The sequence below is a fragment of the Monocercomonoides exilis genome (assembly GCF_001643675.1).
Source record: "Monocercomonoides exilis strain PA203 chromosome Unknown scaffold12-1864167, whole genome shotgun sequence".
NCBI lineage: Eukaryota > Preaxostyla > Oxymonadida > Polymastigidae > Monocercomonoides > Monocercomonoides exilis.
The window spans coordinates 715311-740196 of record NW_027150557.1 but is presented as its reverse complement, the minus strand read 5'-3'; the positions used below and the strand labels follow the sequence as shown (position 1 = coordinate 740196).

The 24886-nt window shown below is 36.7% G+C and overlaps 2 protein-coding genes across 2 annotated transcripts; one reads left to right on the top strand and one right to left on the bottom strand.

Moving 5' to 3' along the window:
• Positions 1-859: 859 nt before the first annotated feature.
• Positions 860-9091, top strand: MONOS_13352fu16604 (uncharacterized protein; the record flags this gene model as incomplete). The annotated part of the gene is made up of 1 exon (XM_067866046.1): positions 860-9091. The coding sequence occupies one exon, from the start codon at positions 860-862 to the stop codon at positions 9089-9091; it is 8232 nt and encodes a 2743-aa protein (XP_067731182.1).
• A 2945-nt stretch (positions 9092-12036) lies between these two features.
• On the bottom strand, positions 12037-22286 carry MONOS_15736 (uncharacterized protein; the record flags this gene model as incomplete). The annotated part of the gene is made up of 2 exons (XM_067868629.1): positions 12037-18478; positions 18595-22286. 2 exons carry the CDS (start codon positions 22284-22286, stop codon positions 12037-12039), a joined length of 10134 nt encoding a protein of 3377 aa, XP_067731181.1.
• Positions 22287-24886: the final 2600 nt, after the last annotated feature.

Here is a 24886-nt window from a genome sequence, read left to right as displayed (position 1 = left end):
GGTGCATGGAAAAATGTGATAATAAACGAACGTGATTGTATTCGATGTGATTATCTCCGTATTGAACTGAATATTCTGTTTTTCAATCACACCATATCGGAATATATCTATAGATTCTGATATTTTCAAAATAATTTTATTTTTGAGAAACTGTTTTCCTAACCACAAAATTATATTAAAAATGAATTAAAAAAATAATTCAGTATGAAAGATGCAAAAAAGCAAGAATTTGTGTTGACCGATATAACGCAATTACAGATATCGCATTAAATACCGTACATCGCACAAAATACTGGACAAGATCGATTTCACAATAAGTGTAAGAGGAATAATTCTGACAAATTTCCTCAAAATATATCTCATCAATACAAACTCATTTGATATACAAAACTTTCATTATAGCTTCATTCGTACTCAGAAAAAAATGATAATTAAAATCTCAGAGAAACTTAAATCCAATTTCTCCGAGAATTATATAATTATTTTTTTTCTGAGCACAAATAAAGATGAAGTGAAGTCTTGTTTTTCAAATGAGTTTGTATTAATGAGATGTATTTTGAGGAAAATTAACAGAATTATTCCTCTTGCAGTTATTGTGAAATCGATCTTGTCCGGTATTTTGTGCGATGTCCGGTATTTAATACGATATCTGTATGCTTAAAACGCATTATCAAGCTCAACTCCGAACAATGATACCAGAACAACAGATACAAGCAAATACAATTTCAGTGTTAAAAATCAAATGAAGAACGTGTGATCCGAACATATAACCAACATTATGAAAAATTGATCAAAACTCAAAATAAATTTAAATTTGAAATTTAACATTGTTTTGTGCGGCAAAGAGAGAGCAGGAACCATGCTTTTCACGAGCATTAGTGTATCAATAATTATTTCTACTCTGTCATGCACAGAAGATATCTCTTGGAAAGGAGATGAATTTGTAAAGAACGATTTACAGGAATATGGCATTGGAGAGTTAGGAAACGTCAATGAGACATGCAAAAATGTATCTTCCATGCACAGTGTGGATGCAATCAATACGGTGAAGTCTAATGAGCTACAGGTTTTTAATTCATCTAGCTGGTCACCAAATACAGAAAAAAGCATAAATCAATTGCAGGAGGACTTTGAGAGGGCATTTAATCATAACTTTCTTGCTGGAACACTCAATAAATGCAAGAATAAGCGGAGTTGGATTTGCAGCAGGATGATGGTTCTGAACGCATCGTTGGCCGTTGAGCGAATAAAAATTGTTCAAAAAAATACATCTTCCATTTCTGTGAGAAATGAATTGTCCACATTATCTGTAAGCAATTGCATCATAAATGTGATGACAGAGACGGAATTATCTCCTTTTGACTGTGCTGGAGGAACGATAAGATTGACGAATATTTCTTTGCAAAGGACTTTTCAGCAACAGACATGGCCATCTCTTGTCTCAGCAAGCTCTCGCTCACAACCTTTGACGGGACGTGTTCATGTTTTGTGTTGCACATTTTTTTCGTTTTGTGCCTCGCTTGCGAATTCGTTCATTGGAGATGTCGATTTGTCATTTGCCTCAGCTTCTTTTTGCGGCTTCCACAACATTTCTGTTCAGAGCAGCAGCAAAAACTTGCTACAAAAGCATTCTTTGCAGGAGAGCAAAATGGAAGGCTGCATGGTCGCTGATTGTGTTTGTCCATTTTATGGGGTGATCATTTCTGGCTGCCGCGGATATGATTTCAGCTCCTTGAACACATCTTTTATTCGTTCGAGAAACATATATTCTCACCAGACCTATACAAACGCAGCACAAACATTTTCAGGGGGGGACATCACCTTTGAAGATTGCAGTTTTGCAGAATGTAGCGCTTTGCATGGGGGTGCAATTTCAGTTGGCGGAAGTGCCAAGCTCATTGTAGGAAAATGCACGTTTTCCGAATGCACCGATACATATAATGGTCAATATGGTTACGGGGGTGCAATTTTTACCAATGGAAGCGACTGCTTCATTGAAAATTCAATATTTAATAATTGCAGAGGAACGGGAGTACAATCTATCGGAGGAGCATTTGCTCATATTTTAAATAAATTTTCTATTGTTATTGGCTGCACTTTTGAAAATTGCTCAGCAGCTTATGGAGGAAGCGTTGGATGGTATATTGGAGGAAGTGGATCAATTTACAACACTATCTTCAAATGCAACAAAGCTTTTAATTTTTATGCTGGAACTGTATTTCTACAGAATCCTAAAGTTACTTTTGTGATGTCAAATAGCTATTTATTAAAAGGAGATTCACAACTGGGCTCAGGCGGCTTTGATGTTTCATTTAATGATTACAGTAAAATCGTCAACATTCAGTTTTGCTTATTTGAAAACAATACAGTGCAGAAAACGACACACGCAGCAGATATTTATATTGGAAAGGGATATAGCTTGTTAAATAACACAATTCAGATATTGCAAAGTTTTACGCTTTCAACTGCTCCAAGGAAAGTCGTGCAATGCATTACATATGCGTTGGACTGCGGAGATAGAGGTGCTTCATACGATTCATATTTACCAACAGCTCAGCCAGAAATACTCATCAGCAATTCTGGAAGCGACGAGGACACTTGCGGAGGAACAAATTCAGAATGCCAAACGGTGGAATATGGGGTGACGAGATGGAATTCATATTTGGGGCAGAATGTTTTTATGGACAGTGAAGAATTCAAAGAAGACATGATTGACATCGACTGGAGAAATATCGTTCTCATCGGAGCAGAGAACAACTCATCGGTAATAAAGAGTCGCGAAGCCTCGTCAAATGACTGCTTGATCTCTATAGGGAATGGCTCACTGAATGCAAAGAAGATTTCCTTTGCTTGCGTGTTCAACCGATCAGCAATTGCAATTGGCTCATCTGGTTCAATTAGGTTGGAGCTGTGCAGTTTCACCAAAAGCGCCCAATCGACTCAGGCCTCAACAAAATCCTTGATTCAAGTTGAAGAAGGTTCGTTGACGATCGAATTAGTAAATGTCTCTGGATTTGGATTTTCGCAAGGAAGTGCAATTGCTTTGTCGGATTGCAAAACTATTTCTCTTGCCAATGCTTCATTCTGGAATGTTGAGAGCGAGCAGAATGGCGGATGCCTGAATGCACTTTGGTGCGAAGGGTCAGTGAATGGTTGCGAAGCTTCAATAAGCGGATGCAACTTTGAGCATTGTATTATTTCTGGTGATGGAAATGGAGGCGGTGCACTGTTCCTCTCGCTGCCAAACACATGCTCTGCAACAATTTCTGGATGTTTCTTCGAAGAGTGCGAGGCGCCTTTCGATTCGCAGGTGGGATTTGGAGGAGGGATCTTTCTGAATCTTGAGCACTCGGATGCAGCATTTGCCATCACAAATCCTTCTTTTTCATCAGAAAAGCCGAATAAAGCGAAGCATGGAAAGGACTTGTTTGTTCAATCACCAGACCTCAAGAAATCGATCACGAACGAAACGCTTCCTTTTGCTTATGCTCTGGGGCATAGCTCCTTTGATGATTTGTGCGGGTTCACTGGGACTGATTATGAGCATTCGATCCCGTTGGTTCTGTTTCTGGATGAAGTTGGAAGCGCAATCCATGTTGGAAGAGAGGATAGCGCTGATACTGTGATGTGCGGGTTCTCTGATTATCCGTGTCAGTCAATTGATTATTGTGTGGGGAGACTGGAAGAGGAAAACGCAAAAACAATAGCTATCGTCAAATCAGCTATAATTGAGAGCGAACTGAATCATCCCGATTTGATCTTGAGATCATCAAACACTTCAAAAGCCGAAATGACTTGTGCAAAGTCGCTGAATGCTTTGAGTGGAAAAGTGATATCAGCCACGGGGAATGTGTCCATTGAATTAATCCACTTTTTGCTACCATCTTCGTTCGATGCTGAAATAGAAACGCTGATATTCTTGTCTTCTGAGAGCAACATGTCGCTGACAAAGTGCACATTTGGGGTGCAAATGGGAGAGCCCGGCCAGATAAGTTATTGGCTTTTTCAGATGTGCGGAGGAAGTCTCAATATGGACTACTGCCAATTGAGTTCAGCGAATCTTCAGCATACGCCGATTGCAGTGAGCGAGAACACAGCCAGCACCTCAACAACGATCATTTTTTTGAAAGTTAAGAACACAGACATTGGCGATCAGCCTCTCATCGGTGTGATTCCATCGTTAACATCCAAACAGCTGAACGACTATACAACGAGTGACGAGGTTATCTCTCTTTCACAATGCTCTTTTGAAGGGATAACAAATGGCAATGCAAACAGCGCTGCGTTGATTTCGTCCTCAATTTCGAGCCGGGTTGAGTGTTTGAATTGGAACGTCACGAATGCCAAAGGCGCTCAGAGCATCGATGGAGGCTCAATGAAAGTTGCTGTTGAAGCTCAAGGGCAATTTACGATGGAAAACGCCACGTTCACGAAATGCTGCGCGGAAAATGAAACAGATGGTAAAGGAGGAGGCATCTATTTCGACTGTTCGGCTTACAATGCATTCTCCTTCCAGCAGATAGCCTTCGATCAATGCTCTGCAAAGCACGGGAAAAACATGTTCTTTCTCTCGTCAGACCTGAACGTTTCCATCACAAAACAGACATTGGCATTTGAAGTGAGTGAGACAGCAAGCGATACAAACTTGTTCGTGGGGAATGACACCACAAAAACAAACTTCGATCTGTGCAGATTTCTGATTGGATTTGCTTCTCAGGAAATCCATCTCAGCAAGAACAGCGGGTGGGATGTCCTCCGGTGTGGGAGTGGAGAAGAGCCATGTGCAACAATGGAGTATGGGCAGAAGCATTTTCGTGCTTTGGAAGATCCAGCACAACCAAGCATGAACACTTTCGTAATCATCGAAGAAGCACAGGTGAACAGCGAGGTTGACATTTCAAACGTAACTGTGACTTCAGTTGATGTCAAGTCTCACCCTTCCCTGACTTTTGGAGCAGCCATTTCGCCTCAGGCAGGAAAGGAAGAAGAAAGCGATTCTGTGCTGGTGAACACCGGAACATGCACCCTTGTTAGCATTGAAATCTGCTGCGGGGATGGATCCGAATGGAAGCAGACGAAGCTGATAGGCACGACTGGCAACTCTTTTGCTGCTCAAGGTTGCTTGTTTGCCAGCGCTTCTGAAGCAGCCATTCCTTATTGCATTATTGCCTGCTTGTCGGGAACTTGCGAATTATCATTCTGCTCGTTCCAATCCATCAAATGCAAAAGTCACATTCTGATGGCATCGCATGGCAGCAGCATTGATTTGACAAATGTTTCAATGAACAACATGGAACTGATGGGTAAAAGCATAATATCAGCGTTTGCGCAGACTGAGTTGCGAGGCAACTCACATAGATTGAATGAAGGCAACAGTCCAACAGTTCAGCTGAAATGTTGCACACTTTTCTCGCTTCTCCAAAATGCTCCGTCTGAGCCGTCCATCATCAGCTGCACTGGCAGCGAGCCTTGCAGTGTGTCTGTGCAAAACACGTCGATGAAGAACTGTGGAAGCAGCCAAAGCGAGAAAGGTGGAGGAATGGTCATGAAATTGAACGAAGGAGGATATTTCGAGTGCAATTTTTCCACAATCTCTGGATGTTTCTGCTCGGCGACTGGAAGGGGAGGAGCAATATTTCTGGATTGCTCATCAATCAAAAGTGAAGGCTTGCTTCCTTTCCTGCTGAAAAACACTACGTTCATGGAGAACAAAGCATTTGTTGGAAGAGACGTGTATGTGAGATGCACAAATATCAAATCTCAAATCAGCATTGAGCTATTCCAGCTCGATTTCAGACCTCCCTTTGTCCGAGAATTTGCTATGTGGGGATGCACAGCACCAGACTATGGAGACGAGCAAGATCTGTTGCTGCTTGTGGTTGTATATCAGAGCGAGACGATATTTGCATCTTCTTCATCCGACAACACCTCAGATTCACGCCAGTGCGGAGCTATCAATGCGCCCTGCTCTTCCTTGAATATTGCATTGTCTCACATCATTCCTTCTGTTTACAGCAACTTGCTCGTTGACGAGATTTCTCTGGTATCTGGTGAAGCAAGCATCCATGATGTCTCGATCAAGTCGCTGGATGCAGAAGGCGTCAGAGGGACAATCCTCCTGAACAGGATCATTGAAAGAAAGAAGGGTAGTCTCGTTTCGTGCTGGTCGAGAGTGAAAATGGAATCTCTTTCGTTTTTGTTTGGAAGTGCTTTTTCTTCTTCTCATTCAAGTTTGTTATCGCTGACTGATGGCAACTTGTTGATTGCAGATACAGCATTTACTCAAGAAGATTCGAATGGAAACTCCAAATATAAATTGAACTGCTCAATAATTCTTGTGGAGAATGGCAGACTATCAATCAACGGATGCACTTTTGCCTCCCTTCGTCTCATTTCTTCGTGTGTGGAAGCAAGAGGCGGACAGTATTGTTCATTTATGGACTTGAACATTTCTGATATGAATTCTGGTGTGTTGTTGAACTTCCACAATCTGGTGAACCTTTCTATGCAGCAAGTGCTTGTTTCCAGCTGCATGTTTGATCGATCAGCTCTCATCCTTCGGAGCTGCAAAAACTCTCAGCTCCAGAAAATTCAAATCAAGAATGCAGAGAGCAAAGCAAGCTTGATTATGTTTTCCTCAGACAGTCCAGGAGTCCATTCAAACATCCAGTGCAGCCACCTGGAACTCGACAATACACGCGCTTCAAAAAAATCCTTGGTTTCTGTTGAATGCGAAGATGCAAATGTTGAGATGAATTTCTTGGCCATTTGCAGCGCGATGCTTGGAGAAGGATGTGCAGTGAGTGTGACATCAAACGCTACGACATTCCTGCTGAAGCAGTCTTCATTTCAAAACATAACGAGAGATTCGCTTGGTCCGTGCTGTTTGGCCACTTCATCTTCATCTTTGTTGGTGGAGTTGGAGAATTGCACCAACCAAAAATGCATTTCATCCTCAGAAAAGGGGAGAATTGCTGCTTTGATGAATTTATCGGATGTTTGCTTATCTTCGTGCGTGTTTGATGGAGCAGCAAGCACACAAGAGTTGAGAGCCAACAAAGAACCATTTGAAGAGCTATGTGAGTGGAATGGCTCCATGATCGATCTACAAAATTGTTCTGGGCTGATAAAGGATTCAACACTGGTAAATTCAGAAAATGGAGGGATTTCCTTGTCAGGAGGTAATATGGAGATATATGATGGGAAATTTGAGAGCAATAATCCATCAATAGCGAATTATGGATCGGTAAGACGGAATGTTTTGTGTGAAAGCTCCGCTAAATTGAAAGTTACGAGCTTGAAGGGAGGGGATGGAGTATTGCCAAATACATCGTTGTGGATATTGGATGAAGGATGTTCATTGGAAGGGATTGTAGGAGAAAGGGTGTCTGCATTTTTCATTCCAGTGTTAGAGAGTGTGGAAACAAAAGAAGAAGGAGCAGAAGTGGATATTGTGTTCAAAGGGAAGCTGCTGCTCCCTTGCAACTTATCGTTCATGGTTGTGAAACAAATAGGTGATGAAAAGCAGATCGAAAAATATGGGTTTGATGCAAGCGGTTTCATATCAGAGAAAGAGATACATGGGTCTGTTCCTGTCAAGACAATTGAAGGTGTACCAAGTGAAGCAGAAGTGAAAGTGTGCATTCTTTTTGGGGATATTAATAATCCATCTTCAACAGATTCTTTCAACCTGAAGAACAGAAGTGAACCCAAAACAAATGGAGATGAAAGGATTGCTGAAGGAAGAAAAGAAGGAAAATCGATATGGCCAATCATTGTGATTATTATGGCCTTTGTTCTTTTAATAATTCTAATGATTGCGGTGATTTCAACTGTTCGATGGAGAAAGCAAAAGAGAAGAACGGAAGAATTAGAAATAATTGTGGAAGATACAGTGAAGAAAGATCCGAAGGCGATTGAAATGGTGACGATGGAAATGTCGCCTGAGGAGCAGTGGAGGAGAGCAGAGAAGGAGGCGGAGAAGAAGAATGAAGAGAGGATAAAGAAGAGGGTGTATGCGAAAAGCTTGGGACACTCGGAATCATCGGAGCATCTTCTATCTGAGAGTGGATCGACTGAATATATCTTGGGAAGAGATTCAGACAAGATTCCAGAATGGGCATTGGAGAAGGTTGATGAGAAAGAAGAAGAGATAAGAAAGAGAACTCCGTCGCCATCCATTTCATCCACTTCAACCACAGACACTTCAGACACAGAATCCACTTTTGTTCGATCAGAGAGTCTGTGTCCAACCACTTCATCGATGTCGAATCTGGTGGATGCAATGGCCTGCTCTTCACCACATGAGAAACTGATTGTGGACTTGAGGGATTCGCTGTTCATGCTTTTGCATGGAAGAAATGAGAAAAAAGAGATGGCGATTGGCACCTTTCAGGAGAGAGAATATGCAGCTGTCCAAATCCTGTTCTGGGTGGCTAATCTGGCACTGCACTCCTTTGATGAAATGAACAATCCGCTCTCTTCCCTTGCCAATCTGAGTCCACATATTGTGTTGTTCTCAGAACATATGGTTATCTGCATTGTGATGCACTCAGATTTATTGTCCGATGATGATTCAGATTCATCATCCATCTCTTCGTCAACTGTTGTGACATCTGCAAGTGATTGTGATGATGATGATGATTCTCTTCCCTCGTCTGCGTTTGAGGATGAGGATGACTTCAAAAAAGAGTGCCTGAGGTGGAAGGCGCCTGAGCTGCTGATGAACAAGAAGATGGGGGCAACCAAGGAGTCGGTTTCATTCTCAATTGGGATGATGCTGTGGGAGTGCCTGACACTCAAGATCCCGTTTGGGGAGTATGAGGCAGAGGCAGCTGAGCAGAAGATTGTGAATGGAGAGAGGCCAGATATGAAGCTGGTGGAGAAGTGTGGAATGTCGCATGTTGTAAGAAAATGCTTTTCGCCAGATTCTTCGCAACGACCAACGCTGGGCAATCTGAAAAGAGAGTTCATCCAGCGCTTTCCGGCAGGGGCAGTGATGCTGACTGTGACAGATGCAATCGACTTGGAGGAGCCATCAAAAGAGGAGGAAGAAAGAACAGGAGAAGACATAGGAACCATGTTGTCTTGAGAGATAATGGAGAATAACAGTGAGCAAAAATGCCAGAAACTATTTTTAAGTTTCTCAAGAGAATGCATTCCGTCAACGTGGAAACCAGAAAATCAAGAATGACGAATTGTGTATGATGCAGAAGCCTTTCTGTTGCAATACATAATTTTTCATGAAAAATTCAATGAAACATTTTTTGCAGATGATTATTTCTTTTTTTCATTTTCAATTGGATATCCATTAACACCCCCTTGCAAAAGCACGCTTCAGGTTTTGGGCACTTTCACTTTTGAAAGATAGAACCCGAGCTCTCAACCGATTTTCCCCTCTTTTTTTTTTTTTTTTTTTTTTTTTTTTTTCCTTTTTCCTTTTTGTTGAAATTTTGTGTTTATGAAAATGTTTGTGATTTTAAAAGAGTTTTCAGTTAGTTGAGATTTATTTTTCGTTTGAAATATATGTTTTCAATTCATATTCATTTGTGATTCAATTGAAAGATTTTGAGTTTTTATCAAATCAACACCTTTTGAATTTCTTTTTATTTTCCCCTTTTCCGAATTATTTGTTGTAATTCATTTTTTCTTTAATTTCAGAAATGTGAATCTTATTTTGTTGATTTGGGCATGTGAAGTGCATCTTTCTTTTGAGAGAGAATTTGGTTTTAAATTGATATTAGCTGTTATCTTCTCAATTGGAAGATAACTCTTATATTTTTGAATGTTTTTGCTCTGTTAATAAAGCAAATTATTGTTCTAAACAGTTTATAAGACAAAAAATAAATAAATAAATAAAATAAAATAAAATAAAATTTAATAAAATAAAATAAAATAAAATAAAATAAAATAAAATAAAATAAAATAAAATTAAATAAAATTAAATAAATAAAATAAAAAATAAAAAATCATCATCATGCAATTCAATGAAAACAACGTTCAGTCAAAACAGGGTGCAACCTCACGGCATATAGTCGTATCCATTTTAGCGTCAACTTTTTAATGTGACTTTTTCCATTTTGGAACTTTTTTGTTTTTGACTGCCAACTTTCAACAAACATTGATTTACTTTTTCACTTTAATACAATGTTTTTACATATTTTAAACAATTCATTACTAGTTTGTTTTATTATTTTAGTTTGTTTCTCACTGAGTTATAGCGTTTTTGAATTTTTGAAAGACACTTTTCTCAGCGAACTAAGCTTTTCCAAAAATGTGAAACACAGTTTTGTAAACTGTTAACATTTATCTATTTATGCTTCAAATCTCAAGTTCTACATTTATTTATTTTGACACTTTTTTCTCATTTTATTTTTTCACAAACATGCAAACATAAAACTGATTATTTCTTTGAAAATATGATGAAACAATATAAATAAAATTATGATATAAATAGCATATACTTTTTCAATGAAGTGTTGTTAAAATGAAACATTAATTTTTTCTATTTATTTTTAAAGACAAATGGTGCAAACTTAAAATGATCAATGATCAAGTTTTTGAAACAAAGTTAAGTTCTTGACAAATAGAAAAAATTAATGTTTCATTTTAACAACACTTCATTGAAAAAGTATATGCTATTTATATCATAATTTTATTTATATTGTTTCATCATATTTTCAAAGAAATAATCAGTTTTATGTTTGCATGTTTGTGAAAAAATAAAATGAGAAAAAAGTGTCAAAATAAATAAATGTAGAACTTGAGATTTGAAGCATAAATAGATAAATGTTAACAGTTTACAAAACTGTGTTTCACATTTTTTGGAAAAGCTTAGTTCGCTGAGAAAAGTGTCTTTCAAAAATTCAAAAAAACGCTATAACTCAGTGAGAAACAAACTAAAATAATAAAACAAACTAGTAATGAATTGTTTAAAATATGTAAAAACATTGTATTAAAGTGAAAAAAGTAAATCAATGTTTGTTGAAAGTTGGCAGTCAAAAACAAAAAAAGTTCCAAAAATGGAAAAAGTCACATTAAAAAGTTGACGCTAAAATGGATACGACTATATGCCGTGAGGTTGCACCCTGTTTTGACTGAACGTTGTTTTCATTGAATTGCATGATGATGATTTTTTATTTTTTATTTTATTTATTTAATTTTATTTAATTTTATTTTATTTTATTTTATTTTATTTTATTTTATTTTATTTTATTTTATTAAATTTTATTTTATTTTATTTTATTTATTTATTTATTTTTTGTCTTATAAACTGTTTAGAACAATAATTTGCTTTATTAACAGAGCAAAAACATTCAAAAATATAAGAGTTATCTTCCAATTGAGAAGATAACAGCTAATATCAATTTAAAACCAAATTCTCTCTCAAAAGAAAGATGCACTTCACATGCCCAAATCAACAAAATAAGATTCACATTTCTGAAATTAAAGAAAAAATGAATTACAACAAATAATTCGGAAAAGGGGAAAATAAAAAGAAATTCAAAAGGTGTTGATTTGATAAAAACTCAAAATCTTTCAATTGAATCACAAATGAATATGAATTGAAAACATATATTTCAAACGAAAAATAAATCTCAACTAACTGAAAACTCTTTTAAAATCACAAACATTTTCATAAACACAAAATTTCAACAAAAAAGGAAAAAGGAAAAAAAAAAAAAAAAAAAAAAAAAAAAAAAAAAAAAAAAAAAAAAAAAAAAAAAAAGAGGGGAAAATCGGTTGAGAGCTCGGGTTCTATCTTTCAAAAGTGAAAGTGCCCAAAACCTGAAGCGTGCTTTTGCAAGGGGGTGTTAATGGATATCCAATTGAAAATGAAAAAAAGAAATAATCATCTGCAAAAAATGTTTCATTGAATTTTTCATGAAAAATTATGTATTGCAACAGAAAGGCTTCTGCATCATACACAATTCGTCATTCTTGATTTTCTGGTTTCCACGTTGACGGAATGCATTCTCTTGAGAAACTTAAAAATAGTTTCTGGCATTTTTGCTCACTGTTATTCTCCATTATCTCTCAAGACAACATGGTTCCTATGTCTTCTCCTGTTCTTTCTTCCTCCTCTTTTGATGGCTCCTCCAAGTCGATTGCATCTGTCACAGTCAGCATCACTGCCCCTGCCGGAAAGCGCTGGATGAACTCTCTTTTCAGATTGCCCAGCGTTGGTTGTTGCGAAGAATCTGGCGAAAAGCATTTTCTTACAACATGCGACATTCCACACTTCTCCACCAGCTTCATATCTGGCCTCTCTCCATTCACAATCTTCTGCTCAGCTGCCTCTGCCTCATACTCCCCAAACGGGATCTTGAGTGTCAGGCACTCCCACAGCATCATCCCAATTGAGAATGAAACCGACTCCTTGGTTGCCCCCATCTTCTTGTTCATCAGCAGCTCAGGCGCCTTCCACCTCAGGCACTCTTTTTTGAAGTCATCCTCATCCTCAAACGCAGACGAGGGAAGAGAATCATCATCATCATCACAATCACTTGCAGATGTCACAACAGTTGACGAAGAGATGGATGATGAATCTGAATCATCATCGGACAATAAATCTGAGTGCATCACAATGCAGATAACCATATGTTCTGAGAACAACACAATATGTGGACTCAGATTGGCAAGGGAAGAGAGCGGATTGTTCATTTCATCAAAGGAGTGCAGTGCCAGATTAGCCACCCAGAACAGGATTTGGACAGCTGCATATTCTCTCTCCTGAAAGGTGCCAATCGCCATCTCTTTTTTCTCATTTCTTCCATGCAAAAGCATGAACAGCGAATCCCTCAAGTCCACAATCAGTTTCTCATGTGGTGAAGAGCAGGCCATTGCATCCACCAGATTCGACATCGATGAAGTGGTTGGACACAGACTCTCTGATCGAACAAAAGTGGATTCTGTGTCTGAAGTGTCTGTGGTTGAAGTGGATGAAATGGATGGCGACGGAGTTCTCTTTCTTATCTCTTCTTCTTTCTCATCAACCTTCTCCAATGCCCATTCTGGAATCTTGTCTGAATCTCTTCCCAAGATATATTCAGTCGATCCACTCTCAGATAGAAGATGCTCCGATGATTCCGAGTGTCCCAAGCTTTTCGCATACACCCTCTTCTTTATCCTCTCTTCATTCTTCTTCTCCGCCTCCTTCTCTGCTCTCCTCCACTGCTCCTCAGGCGACATTTCCATCGTCACCATTTCAATCGCCTTCGGATCTTTCTTCACTGTATCTTCCACAATTATTTCTAATTCTTCCGTTCTTCTCTTTTGCTTTCTCCATCGAACAGTTGAAATCACCGCAATCATTAGAATTATTAAAAGAACAAAGGCCATAATAATCACAATGATTGGCCATATCGATTTTCCTTCTTTTCTTCCTTCAGCAATCCTTTCATCTCCATTTGTTTTGGGTTCACTTCTGTTCTTCAGGTTGAAAGAATCTGTTGAAGATGGATTATTAATATCCCCAAAAAGAATGCACACTTTCACTTCTGCTTCACTTGGTACACCTTCAATTGTCTTGACAGGAACAGACCCATGTATCTCTTTCTCTGATATGAAACCGCTTGCATCAAACCCATATTTTTCGATCTGCTTTTCATCACCTATTTGTTTCACAACCATGAACGATAAGTTGCAAGGGAGCAGCAGCTTCCCTTTGAACACAATATCCACTTCTGCTCCTTCTTCTTTTGTTTCCACACTCTCTAACACTGGAATGAAGAATGGAGATGCTCTTTCTGATGCAATCCCTTCAAAGAGGCATCCTTCATTCAAAAGCCAAAGTGATGTGTTTTTCTCAAAGCCATCTCCTCCTTTCAAACTGGAAATAGTCAGCGAAGCAGAATCAGAGCAAATAATGTTTCTTCGCACAGATGGGTAATTCTCAATCAAAGGGCTGTTGCTGCTGAAATTACCTGTCTCAATCGTCACGTACCCTCCACTCACACTCATTCCTCCTTTTGAGGAGTTGCAGATCATTGTGTCTTTCATCTCAATTTTGCTCTTTTTCAAATCCACAAGAGATCCATTCCACTTACACAGCTCCTTTTCACGGTTATTATTCAAATCTTTTCCGATTTCATTTAAAATTCCTCCAGCAAACAAGCAATTATCGAAGCAACCTTCTTCACAATTTTCCAAACACAAAATGCTCCCTTTCTCTTTTCCATTCGTATCTCGGCTAAAAGTGCAGTTTTCCATTTTAATAAAAAGTGAATTTGAGGAACTTTCTATAACACTTTCCGAAAAGAAATTTTCTGGAAAATTTTCATTCTTCAAATATAATTTGCATTTTGAATTGTTATCAAATCTTATTATTTTCATTGATGAAGATTTCATCACAAAGGCAGATTCAGATGAGCAATTCGTTGAAAACAACGACATTGTCGAATATAGGTTCACACATATTAATTCATTAATATAAGTTCTTGTGTCAATTAGTTTAAATCCTTTCCCATTTATTTTGACAGATGAAATTTTCAGCTGAGAAATGTCTAACTCACATTCTTCGCAATCAATTAATTTATCCACTTCCATCTCCTTTAGATCTCCTTTCTCAATTGTGATTGTACTTTCCATAGCTTTCAAAATTCCAGGAATCCTATATTCAAGACTTTTTTCGTTTCCAAAACAGCTGGTTATGATATTGTTGCCAAACGAACAAAATACAATCTTCAACGAGCCATTTTGAACTCCAAAAACAAATTGATGAGATTTGTTTTCCGTCACCGAAACAAAAAAAGATATTCCTTCAACAACAACATTTCCCGCAACATCAATAACCCATTCAAGTTCTGAGTTCATGCTTTCATCAATATCTATTCTTGCCTTTGTTTGTGTTCGCCCACGTAAAGTCATCTCTTCTAGCCTAATCTCCATTTCTATGATACTTGCTTCGTCCACAATCAACATTAAAAACATATCCCCATATAAATGTCCAAGGCCATATTCAACACTTCTGCATGGGAAATTGATTTTCCCGCACTGTCTTTCATCACTTCCTCCTTTCCCTTCAGAACTTGAAACAATAATCATGTTCTCTTGCAAATAGGTAATAAATCCAATCAAATCAACAGGTTCGTCTATGTATTTTGTGTTATCTATCCCAAAAATTGCATTAATTCTGTTATATTTCTCTTCATTCAAGTCCATCTGGAACTGTTGCTCGTGGATCTGCCTCTCGATATCTTCACATTCAACAAATATATCTCTTCCCTTCCAACCACTGTTCTCCGTAAATTTACATCTATCAAAAACAAAATCCAATTTTCCTGTCTCAAAACTCCTCAAATATATTCCTCCGCCTTTTCCTTTCGTTCGACTACACCCGCACTGATTCACAAATCCACCTTTCATTTGAAGCGACCCTTTTTCACTCAATTCAAAAAATCCCATTCCTCCTATCTCAGATTCTGCTGATTGACATAGAATGAAAGTTGTTTCATCGATCAATAGCTCAATATGTTTGCAAGAAGAAGGATAAAATGTGCATGCCCCATTCGACTCTCGAATAACATTTAAAAACCGACTTTCATTAATCTTCATTTCTGTCTTCTCTCCATCACTTCGATCTATAAAAGGAACCACTCGAAAAATACTTCCACTTACGATTTTCACAGATTCGATCTCCACTTCTTTAACGTGAACTTTGCATCCATCTGCAATATAAAATAAATTGTTTCTCACATTTATCTTCTCAATTACAGTACACTCAACACTAAGTTCACCTTTGACAATCCAGGCAATGCTGCAATCCATCGTTGCTTCTGTTAATCCTGTCCATCCGATCCTGCATCTTTCCAAATGTGTCTTTCCATTTTCGTTCGCAATAAGCCCTCTTTGCTCACTTCTCAGTGATTCTGAGCCCCACAATTTTAACAATGTCAATGTTAATTCTTCCTTGTTAATCATCTCTGGGTCCTCTTCTTGTTCTGTTTCTTTCAAGAAAGTTATTTCTCCATATCCTTCATCTTCTTCATCCCTCTGCCCAGATGAGATGCAAAATCCTGAAAGATCAAATCCATTTCGAAATGGAATACAACCCTCAATTGTCATCTTTTTGGTTATTTCTTCGACATTGAAATGCTTCATTCCCTCTATAAATGTTTGGCATGGATCTTTCTTGCTCCCACATCGCTTAACATCGAAACCTCGAGATGATATATGAACTATTGATGAACTGTATGTAACTAAAAATCGAAGCAGATCGGTATCAGTATGAAAAGCGTCTGTTCCACAATATAATGATTCATCATCTTCAAATCCTTCATTTCCAAACGCAAATGTCTCCGTGTTTACAGTTTTATTTAAGTCACTGCAAAGAACAAAAATGTTTTTCCCTTTCCATGCTTTATTGTTCCTAAATCTCACTCCTTCAAATATAAACGGTTTCTCTGATCTGGCTTCAACACAGCTCAAGAATAGACCCCCACCTCTCCCTTCATTTTCATTGCATTCGCATTCTTCCATCGTGGTATCGTTCACAAAAATTATTTCTTCTTCTTTTATAAATGCTTCCATAATTCCTCCTTGCTTGTGCTGCTGACTCAAAACATGTTCAAAAGTACATGTTTCAAGAACAGTTGAAGATTTTCCTTTTAAAGGAGCACTCAAATACATTCCTGTGCGTATTTCGCACTCCACTAAATGCAATACTCCACACAAATTTTCAACGACGGAAAACTCTTTGATTTCATTTGTCAAACTGTGAAACTTGCATTTCTTCATTTTTAATTCATTTCCTGTTGATTTAAAAACTATTTTATGAGGATCATTTAATTTTGATGGAAAGTTAATCACAATATTCTCCAATCGCAACACTTTGTCATTTTGAAAAACGTAATCTTGATCCTCACCTTCAATGCCTTCATTCACTTCGATAATTCCTGCTTCTTCCTCATCAAATGATACAATCACAAACTGAGATATGCAAAACTCATTTGTGACTGGAATCTTTCCCGAAATGATCATCTTCTTTTCGCTCACTGATGCATCAATATTCTCATATCCCTTTCCAAATGTTTCGCACGGATGTTCTCTTTTTCCACAGCCATACACGTCCAAGCCCGATTCTGACACAAGAACAGACTCAAATTGTCCTTTTATCAAAAATAATGTGAGTTCCACATCATCGTTTTTAAAGTTTGTTCTATCTTTTCCTTTCATATCTGTAATTAGAAATCCATTTTCATCAAAAATTTTTATTACAAATCGATTTTTGTTAACAGTATCATTCAAATTTCTGCATTCAATAAACATATCTTTTCCAGAAAATGCATTATTCTCTCTGAATGTTGGGTTTTCCATTGAAACATAATTTTTCGAATCATCGAACATGTATAAATACATCCCTCCTCCTTTCCCTGTATCTTCATTGACGTAGCATTCTTCCATTTCTGTTTCTTCCACTTCAACCTGCTCATCTGAAGAAATGCTGCATGATAATGCTCCTCCGTTTCCTTCTTCGTTTTTGCATCCCCTGAATGTGCATCTTTCTTTTATATCCACTATCTTTGCATTCTCAAGATTCAGCACTTGCCCTTTTTTCGTCAAACATCCATTACATGAACAATTTCTCAACACAACTTCCAATCCATCTCTTCCAATTATTAGTCCTCTTCCCTCCATTTCTATTTCTCCAACTGTAACATTTCTCAAGGTTAATTTGCCGCCGGTAACACTCGCTATTCCCGAATCTCCATTGAAGTTGATGCCATTCAGTACAACACTTGCAAACACTCCTTCGGATCCTTCAAATCGACAGAGTAACAAATCTGTATTGGAATTAACCTCTCCAGCACAAACTTCACACTGCTCCACGCTAACACGTCCAACACATGAATAAATGAGCTCATGTTTTTCAGATTTATGTGGTAAATCAATTATTAGTCTACTTAGCACAAGTTCTGTTGTGCTAATTCCTCTCGCAATACGGAAATGCCCTTGTATCCCAATTTCAAGTTTTGACTTATTTTCCTCTGTATGTCCGCGAACTGTCAGTCCAATTCCGTTTCGATCGATCTCTCCATCAAGGTTGTTGGAATTATTGAGATGAATTGTTGTCTGATTGTTCTTCATTTTTGAATATCCTTCAATCAAACTTGAACAAGGCAGATGGGCATACCCACAATCATTCTCTGATTTTATTCCACTCATCACATAAACAACAGCTGTTGACGGAGGATAAATAAACAAAATCAAAGAATTGCTGATTACCGGACTTACAGAGTCATCATAAACCCACTTCGAATTCAGCTCATCTTCTTCATTCACTGACCCTTTCCAACATGCTTCATTCACCATGAAGCTTGGAGATAGGCAAACGAGATATACATCCTTTCCAATATGAGCCTTATCCTCAGTATACTCTGTATTTCTAATCCAATACTCCAATGAAACATCGCTTAATCTAAGAAACATTCCTCCTCCAAGGCCTGACACTTCATCGCAAAACAGTCGTGCACGGTCCCTTTGTCCCAATGAAAAATTCCTCCTTTCTTCACCTCAATAAAAATTCCTCCTCCACGCATCTGTCCACTCTCCATGCACTTGCAACTTCGCAAAGTATTATTCTCCATTTCAAACGTTTTTCCTTCTCCAACAACCCCAACAACAGTTCCACCACTTCCTTTAAAGCGATCCTCGTTTTCGATTGTAACATTATGCATACTCAATGATGAATTTTCGTTTGAACATATCATCCCGCAATCAACAACTTTAACATTTTCAATCTCCACATTCCTCAACTCAAAAGTTGATCCAGATGCTGATAAAAGCATTCCAAAAGAAACGTTTCCTTCTAACAACCTCAAAGCACATTGTTCCATCACGCATGTTGTTCTGTTTCCCTTTGAATATATTAACCCTTCTCCACATGATAATTTCAGTGATTCAATTTGCATATTCTCTATTATCATCTCCCCGTTTGTAATCCATATAAATGATATCTTCATTACTCCATTTACGCACTCCAGACTACACTCATTTAAATGTGTTTTTGACCCACTGCAGTGAAGCAAGCAGGATATCTCTTCGTTCACAATCGAATCGACACTAATCCGAATTCCTGTGATAGTTACTTTGCTTTGCATTTCAATGATTCCATTTCCATTCAATTCTCCTTCATATCCAAACAGTATTGTTGTGTTTTTCTCTTCGACGTCCATCTGAATGGAATTTTCCCAAAATACAAGTCGATTCCGGATGCAAAATTGTGGAAGCAATCGAATTTGGGAAAGGTCTATTCCATCACATAAAGATATTCCATGCATAATTGTCTGGCATGCAAAGTCTTTAAACCCGCATCCTTTCACATCATTTCCGTCATTTCCCACGTAATAAGGAGGTACGAATTCTCGAAGAAATACCACTAGTGGCAAAGCATAACTTTGATCTCCATTCTCATATCCATTCATTTCTTCAAGGTCTGGAATATCACTCACATCAAGTTTAAAATCAAATGCAAAATGTTCTCTTATAACTATCCGAGAGAGAGACTCTCCGCACACAAATATATTCTTTCCTTTCCAAGCCTCGCAATCTTGAAACTGTAAGTCTGCAAGATTAATTCCTGATCTCCCTCCATTGCATTCAACATAGAATCCTCCACCAAGACCTTTATTATATTCCAGTCCTTGTCCAACTTTGCACCCCGAAAACGTGCAATTTTCGAAAGTCAACCATCCATCTCCTTCAACACTTGTCGCGATCGCTCCACCAACTCTATTCACTCCTCGGGATTCGCAATCACAAAATGAGCAGTTCTTCATGCTTGCTCCATCTATCTGACTCACTCTTTTCAAGTCAATGCACGAACCATTTCCGTCCTTCTGCACACAGCCGAAAAAGTTCCACTCCTCTAATTTCATTCTTCCGGAAACTGATATCAGATTATGTCCCGTTTCAACAACAGTTTCAAAGAGTTCAGAACCAATTATAACGCACTTTCCCTCAAGTGAACCTCCTTCAATTTCAATTAATGAATATCCTATCGTTGTCCCTTCTATCAATTCGAACATGCAATTTGTCAGCTCTAATTTCGAACTACTCCAGAATAATTGGTTAATTCCTTCCTTCATCACATTTGGAAGTTGAAAAAAAGTATTTTCGAAAGTTAACACAACATTTGAATATATAATTGATGTTTGCTGATCGACTCCAATTGCATTTTCAACAGAAATTGAAGTTAATTCTTGTTTTCCGATGATTCTATAAGCAGTTTCTGTTGAAGAAACTCTGAAACAAATGGCATTTTTAATAACAATTTCAGTTTCCATTAAAATTTGTAATTCATTTGATGGTGATAGATCGCACCATATTCCTACAGCCCAATCAACTGAAGAGCATGGTGCCACTTCATATCCACATCCGCTAAAATCGAAGCCTCGTTGTCCATTTACATGTACTGCTCCGCTGAGATTATGCCACAGATACACAACCAGTGGGATGACATACTCTTCTCCAGTTGTATCTCCTTCAAATCCATTAAGTTCGTCCAGTTTTCTTTTTTCTTCATCATTCATTATCCATCCAATGTTTGCCTCATTTACAATTCGCTTCAAATTTGCGCTTCTCAAAAATATTTTTTTTCCTGTCCATGCTTCACATCCTTCAAAAAACACATTTTTCAATTCAAATCCGCTCTGATCATCACCAACATCAATAAATATCCCTCCACCTTTTCTTTTTGCTTCCTCTTCTATTGACACCTTGCACTCTCTCATCTTGACATTTTGAACGTTTCCCATTCGCATCATTCCGCTTTTCTCCACACGCACATAAACGGCTCCTCCATTACCGTTCTCACACTGACAATTTTTCAAACTTATGTTATTCAATTCCCATATCTCCCCTTCTCCTATGATTGGATCAAATATTGCTCCATTTCCTTCCTTGCGGATGATGTTTGATATTTCTGTATCTTTAAGCAACACGTTTGTTGCTCCTTCAAAAAGCGCAACTCTTTTCAGCTGTAATCTGGTAATGCAACATTCAGAAAATTGTATCTGTCCATATGCTGCGTAGAAAGGAGATTCTTCAATAGCTGTCTGTGAAGATTCCTCCAAAAAACCAATTTGAACTCTTTTCAACATAATCACTCCTTGATCATCCCCAGTAACAAGAGTCCTCCCAGAACCATTACTACAATGAACAATCTCAATATCAGTTATCTCTAATGTGCATGAAGTTACAGTGAACATTGAACGCCCTGATTCTATCCCTGTATTTAGCAGTTGTGTGTGCTCACCTTTCAAATTCTGTCCAGTAATGGACATGTCTATAGCATTGAAGCTCATACCGTTCATATTAAACAAGTTGTAATTTCCAACAATTATCAATGCTTTCACATGACTTTCTCCAGTATTATTGAGCAAAGCATTTTCCAAAGTTTTGCACCCTTCTTCTATTGAAAACCCACACATTTCCATGCTTGATCCATTTTCTCCAACAACAAACTTTCGTATAAATCCATAAGGCAACCAACTAAGTTTGTTCCATCCATGATTGGAAAGAAATAAGTGGTTTCCACCTTCAGTAAGTGTGAAAGATTCCACAAATGGTGACTCAGTCAAACAGACATCACTATTTTCAAGATAAACATCCTTGCCATTACCGCTATTTCCTTTGAATGCACAAAAATAAAACAATTTTGGATTCAGTTCTGTTATTCCTGATAAAGATGCTGAAATCCCTCCTCCATTTCTAAAAGAACTGCATGATTCAAATGAGCAACTTCGAAGTGTGAAAAATTTCGATGTATATCCATATGCTTCAATTCCCCCACCTCCAAGTTTTCCTGTTTTGCATTTAATGAATGTGCAGTTGTGGTGCTGAAACATTCCACGATAAGAGTTGTCCGTAAACATGCATAATTCACTCTCAGAATCATCACGTTCCATCATAATACCTCCTCCATAAGTTTGACAAGAGCAATTATCGAATTTTATGCAACTCATAGAAAAGCATTCGCTTGTATGATATACACATATTCCTCCAGCTTCGTTTGTCAAAGCATTGCACAATGCAAAAGATGAATTAGTGATTATAAAGCTCCTGATGTACAAGCTCAAAATAGCTCCTCCATCTGTGCTTGTGTTGCAGTCCATAAATAGACACGAATCAATATTTAGTGAAGCAGACAGTTGTCCATTGATAAAAATTGCAGCTCCGCTTGAACTTGTTGTTTTACGATCATTTCCAGTTAAAGCAGTACATGAATGCCATTCGCATTCTTTGAAGATGTAGTTTTCATTTTCTTGAAGAATTTGTTGCTTCATAGTTTTATTATTTGACTCACCTATTTGTCCTGAGCGGAAGTCATTCAGGAATGTGGTATTAAAAGCACAAATAGAGTTTCCTTCGTCAATTGATGACATTATTCTTCCATACATTTCATCCTCTACGGTGTTGAAAGTGCAACAAGAAATAAAATTATCGCACTTTGGCTGTTCCCACTTTTCGTTTTCTTTGCAGCATGATCCAGAGATGTTTCTAAAGAAACAATTAAATAATAAAGCTCTTGACAACGAATTTGAACAAAGGAGTGGATCCTTTGAGATTGTTTGAAATGAACATAGTGAAGAAAATGCAATAGTGATGTATCCTTTTGCTCTAAAATTCGCGCAACTAACAGGAGAATCCACAAATGGACGAATCTTTGAGCATTTATTCATGACATTTGCAGAGACATTCAAAAGAAATAAACTACCAGAACTTAAGGAAAACGGTGAATTCTGCGAATCGTTTTGAATTTCAAATATGCAATCCTCAATGTTCAGATTTGAGCACTCGTCCATTAAATGCATTGAATTCTTCTTTATCAACAGTTTGCATTTTCTCCACGAAGCTGTCGAATTTGATATACGACATTGTATATGAACTGCGCCTGAGGAAAAAGGTATTGTCCATTAAAAAAATTTAAAAAACATAAATAATGACAGAAACAAATTTCGTTGAAAAGGAAAAGAATGTCACATAAAAAGGAATCATAAACATTAATGGTTTATTAAAGTTAAAAGAATGATTTGAGAATTCATATACTTCTTTTTTCAATCAAAGCTTGTTCATTTTTGTTTGCATTTTCAAATCTTTGATAATTCCGAAGAACTTTTGAAATGTGATTTATTTCAGAAGCTTTCCGTGTTGATGAAAATTTCTCTGGTTTGGATTCGATTTGTAAAAATTTACCCAATAATAATGCATAAAGTAAAATGAGTCTCCGAAATAATGCTGATGTTGTTTTCATCTTTTGAAAAAAAATCCCAAATTATTGCCTGATCTTTAAATTATATAATTATAAATGCTTGATGTGATATCTTCTAGAGATTTATTAATGGAATTATTCAAGAATAAATCATAATTGTTTGAGACAAATTTCTATCTGATTTTGATAAAAAAAAATCAGCTGTAACTTTTGAAGCCAAACTTAAAAAAAATTAATAAATTGAATAGGGAAATTTTTTAATCTGAAATGTCATACCATCAAATCAAAATATTGCTGTCAATCAATCAAAAGAAAGATATGTGAAGATCTAAATTCTTAAATAGGTGGAAAAAAACATCACATTGGAATATTCAATGTCTTCATAAACAAAGATCATGTAATCATGATAAAGCACATACACTGTGGTTCAGTTCTTGTTTTCGGCTTATTCCCCGTATTTTCCAACAAAAGTGTGATTCTCTTCTATTTGTCAATTTTTTATTTTTTAAGATGAAAATTCAATTTTTCTTCAAATGCAACAAATAATGAGTGTTTCCGTTGATTGCAAATTGTTGCTAGCATCGGTTGTTGTCATCTCTTCAGCATAATGAATTTTTATGAATAAATGGATTCTGGCGTTATTGTTCTTTTTCTTTTGTGAATATTAATAATAATCATACAACAGTTATATGCGCAGTATTTCCAGATTCTCTCTGAAGAATTTGAACTTTCATTACTTGTGAAAAAGCCTGACAAGAGAAAACAAATGATAATTTTTTTAATAATCAAAATCCAATCGATTATTCCATTTTTATCCTCAAAACATTTCTTAAATGAATGTACATTCACACAGAAGTCATTTTTCTTCGTTTTTTACTCAGAAATCTTGTGATTTAAAACAAAAAGTTTTTGGAACCCATTTTTTATTATTTCTTTTTTTGTTCTGCTCATTTTCCGTTTTGTTTATATAAATATATTTTATCAATAATAAAAATGTGGTCAATTGCAAACTCTGTAAAGTATCAATTAATTCGTCAAGTTTAAATAATTTTTTAAAAAAATATTATTTCCGGATAAAAATTTAAAATTTCTTGTTCAGAAAGGAAATATGTAAAAAAAATTTATCAAGTTTCAGTGATCCATAATTTCATTGAATCAAGACTATTAAAACACGATTTGAAAAAATTCCTTTTGTCAGACTGCGTGAATAATTATTTTTTGAAAGGTCCAATTATTGAATAAGTTTGAGTTTTTGTTGAAGCCAGTTTTAAACAAGCATCGAAAATTATTTTTGTCATCTTTATTTCGTTCAGGCATGCAAACCAGTAATAAAGCATGACTGAAATCAACAAACAAAAATGAAATTGTATTTCAAATATTTTTTACAAACAATCTGAGTCAAAAAATTCAAAATTTGTGACGAAAAAAATTTGATAAAGGTTTTCCTTGTGTTTTATTAACTGGTTGCAATTGTTTTTTTTTTTTTTTTTTTTTTTTTTTTTTTTTTTTTTTAAAAAAAAAAAAGAATTTTCTGAAACAACTTTATGTATTGGGTTTATCAATTGTTCATTTTTGTTTTGATCCAAAAATTATGTGAATTTTTGCATTATTCAGTTTTTTTAATATGGCTGATACTTTTTGAAATCATACTTTCGTTCGAGTTTTGATCAAAAT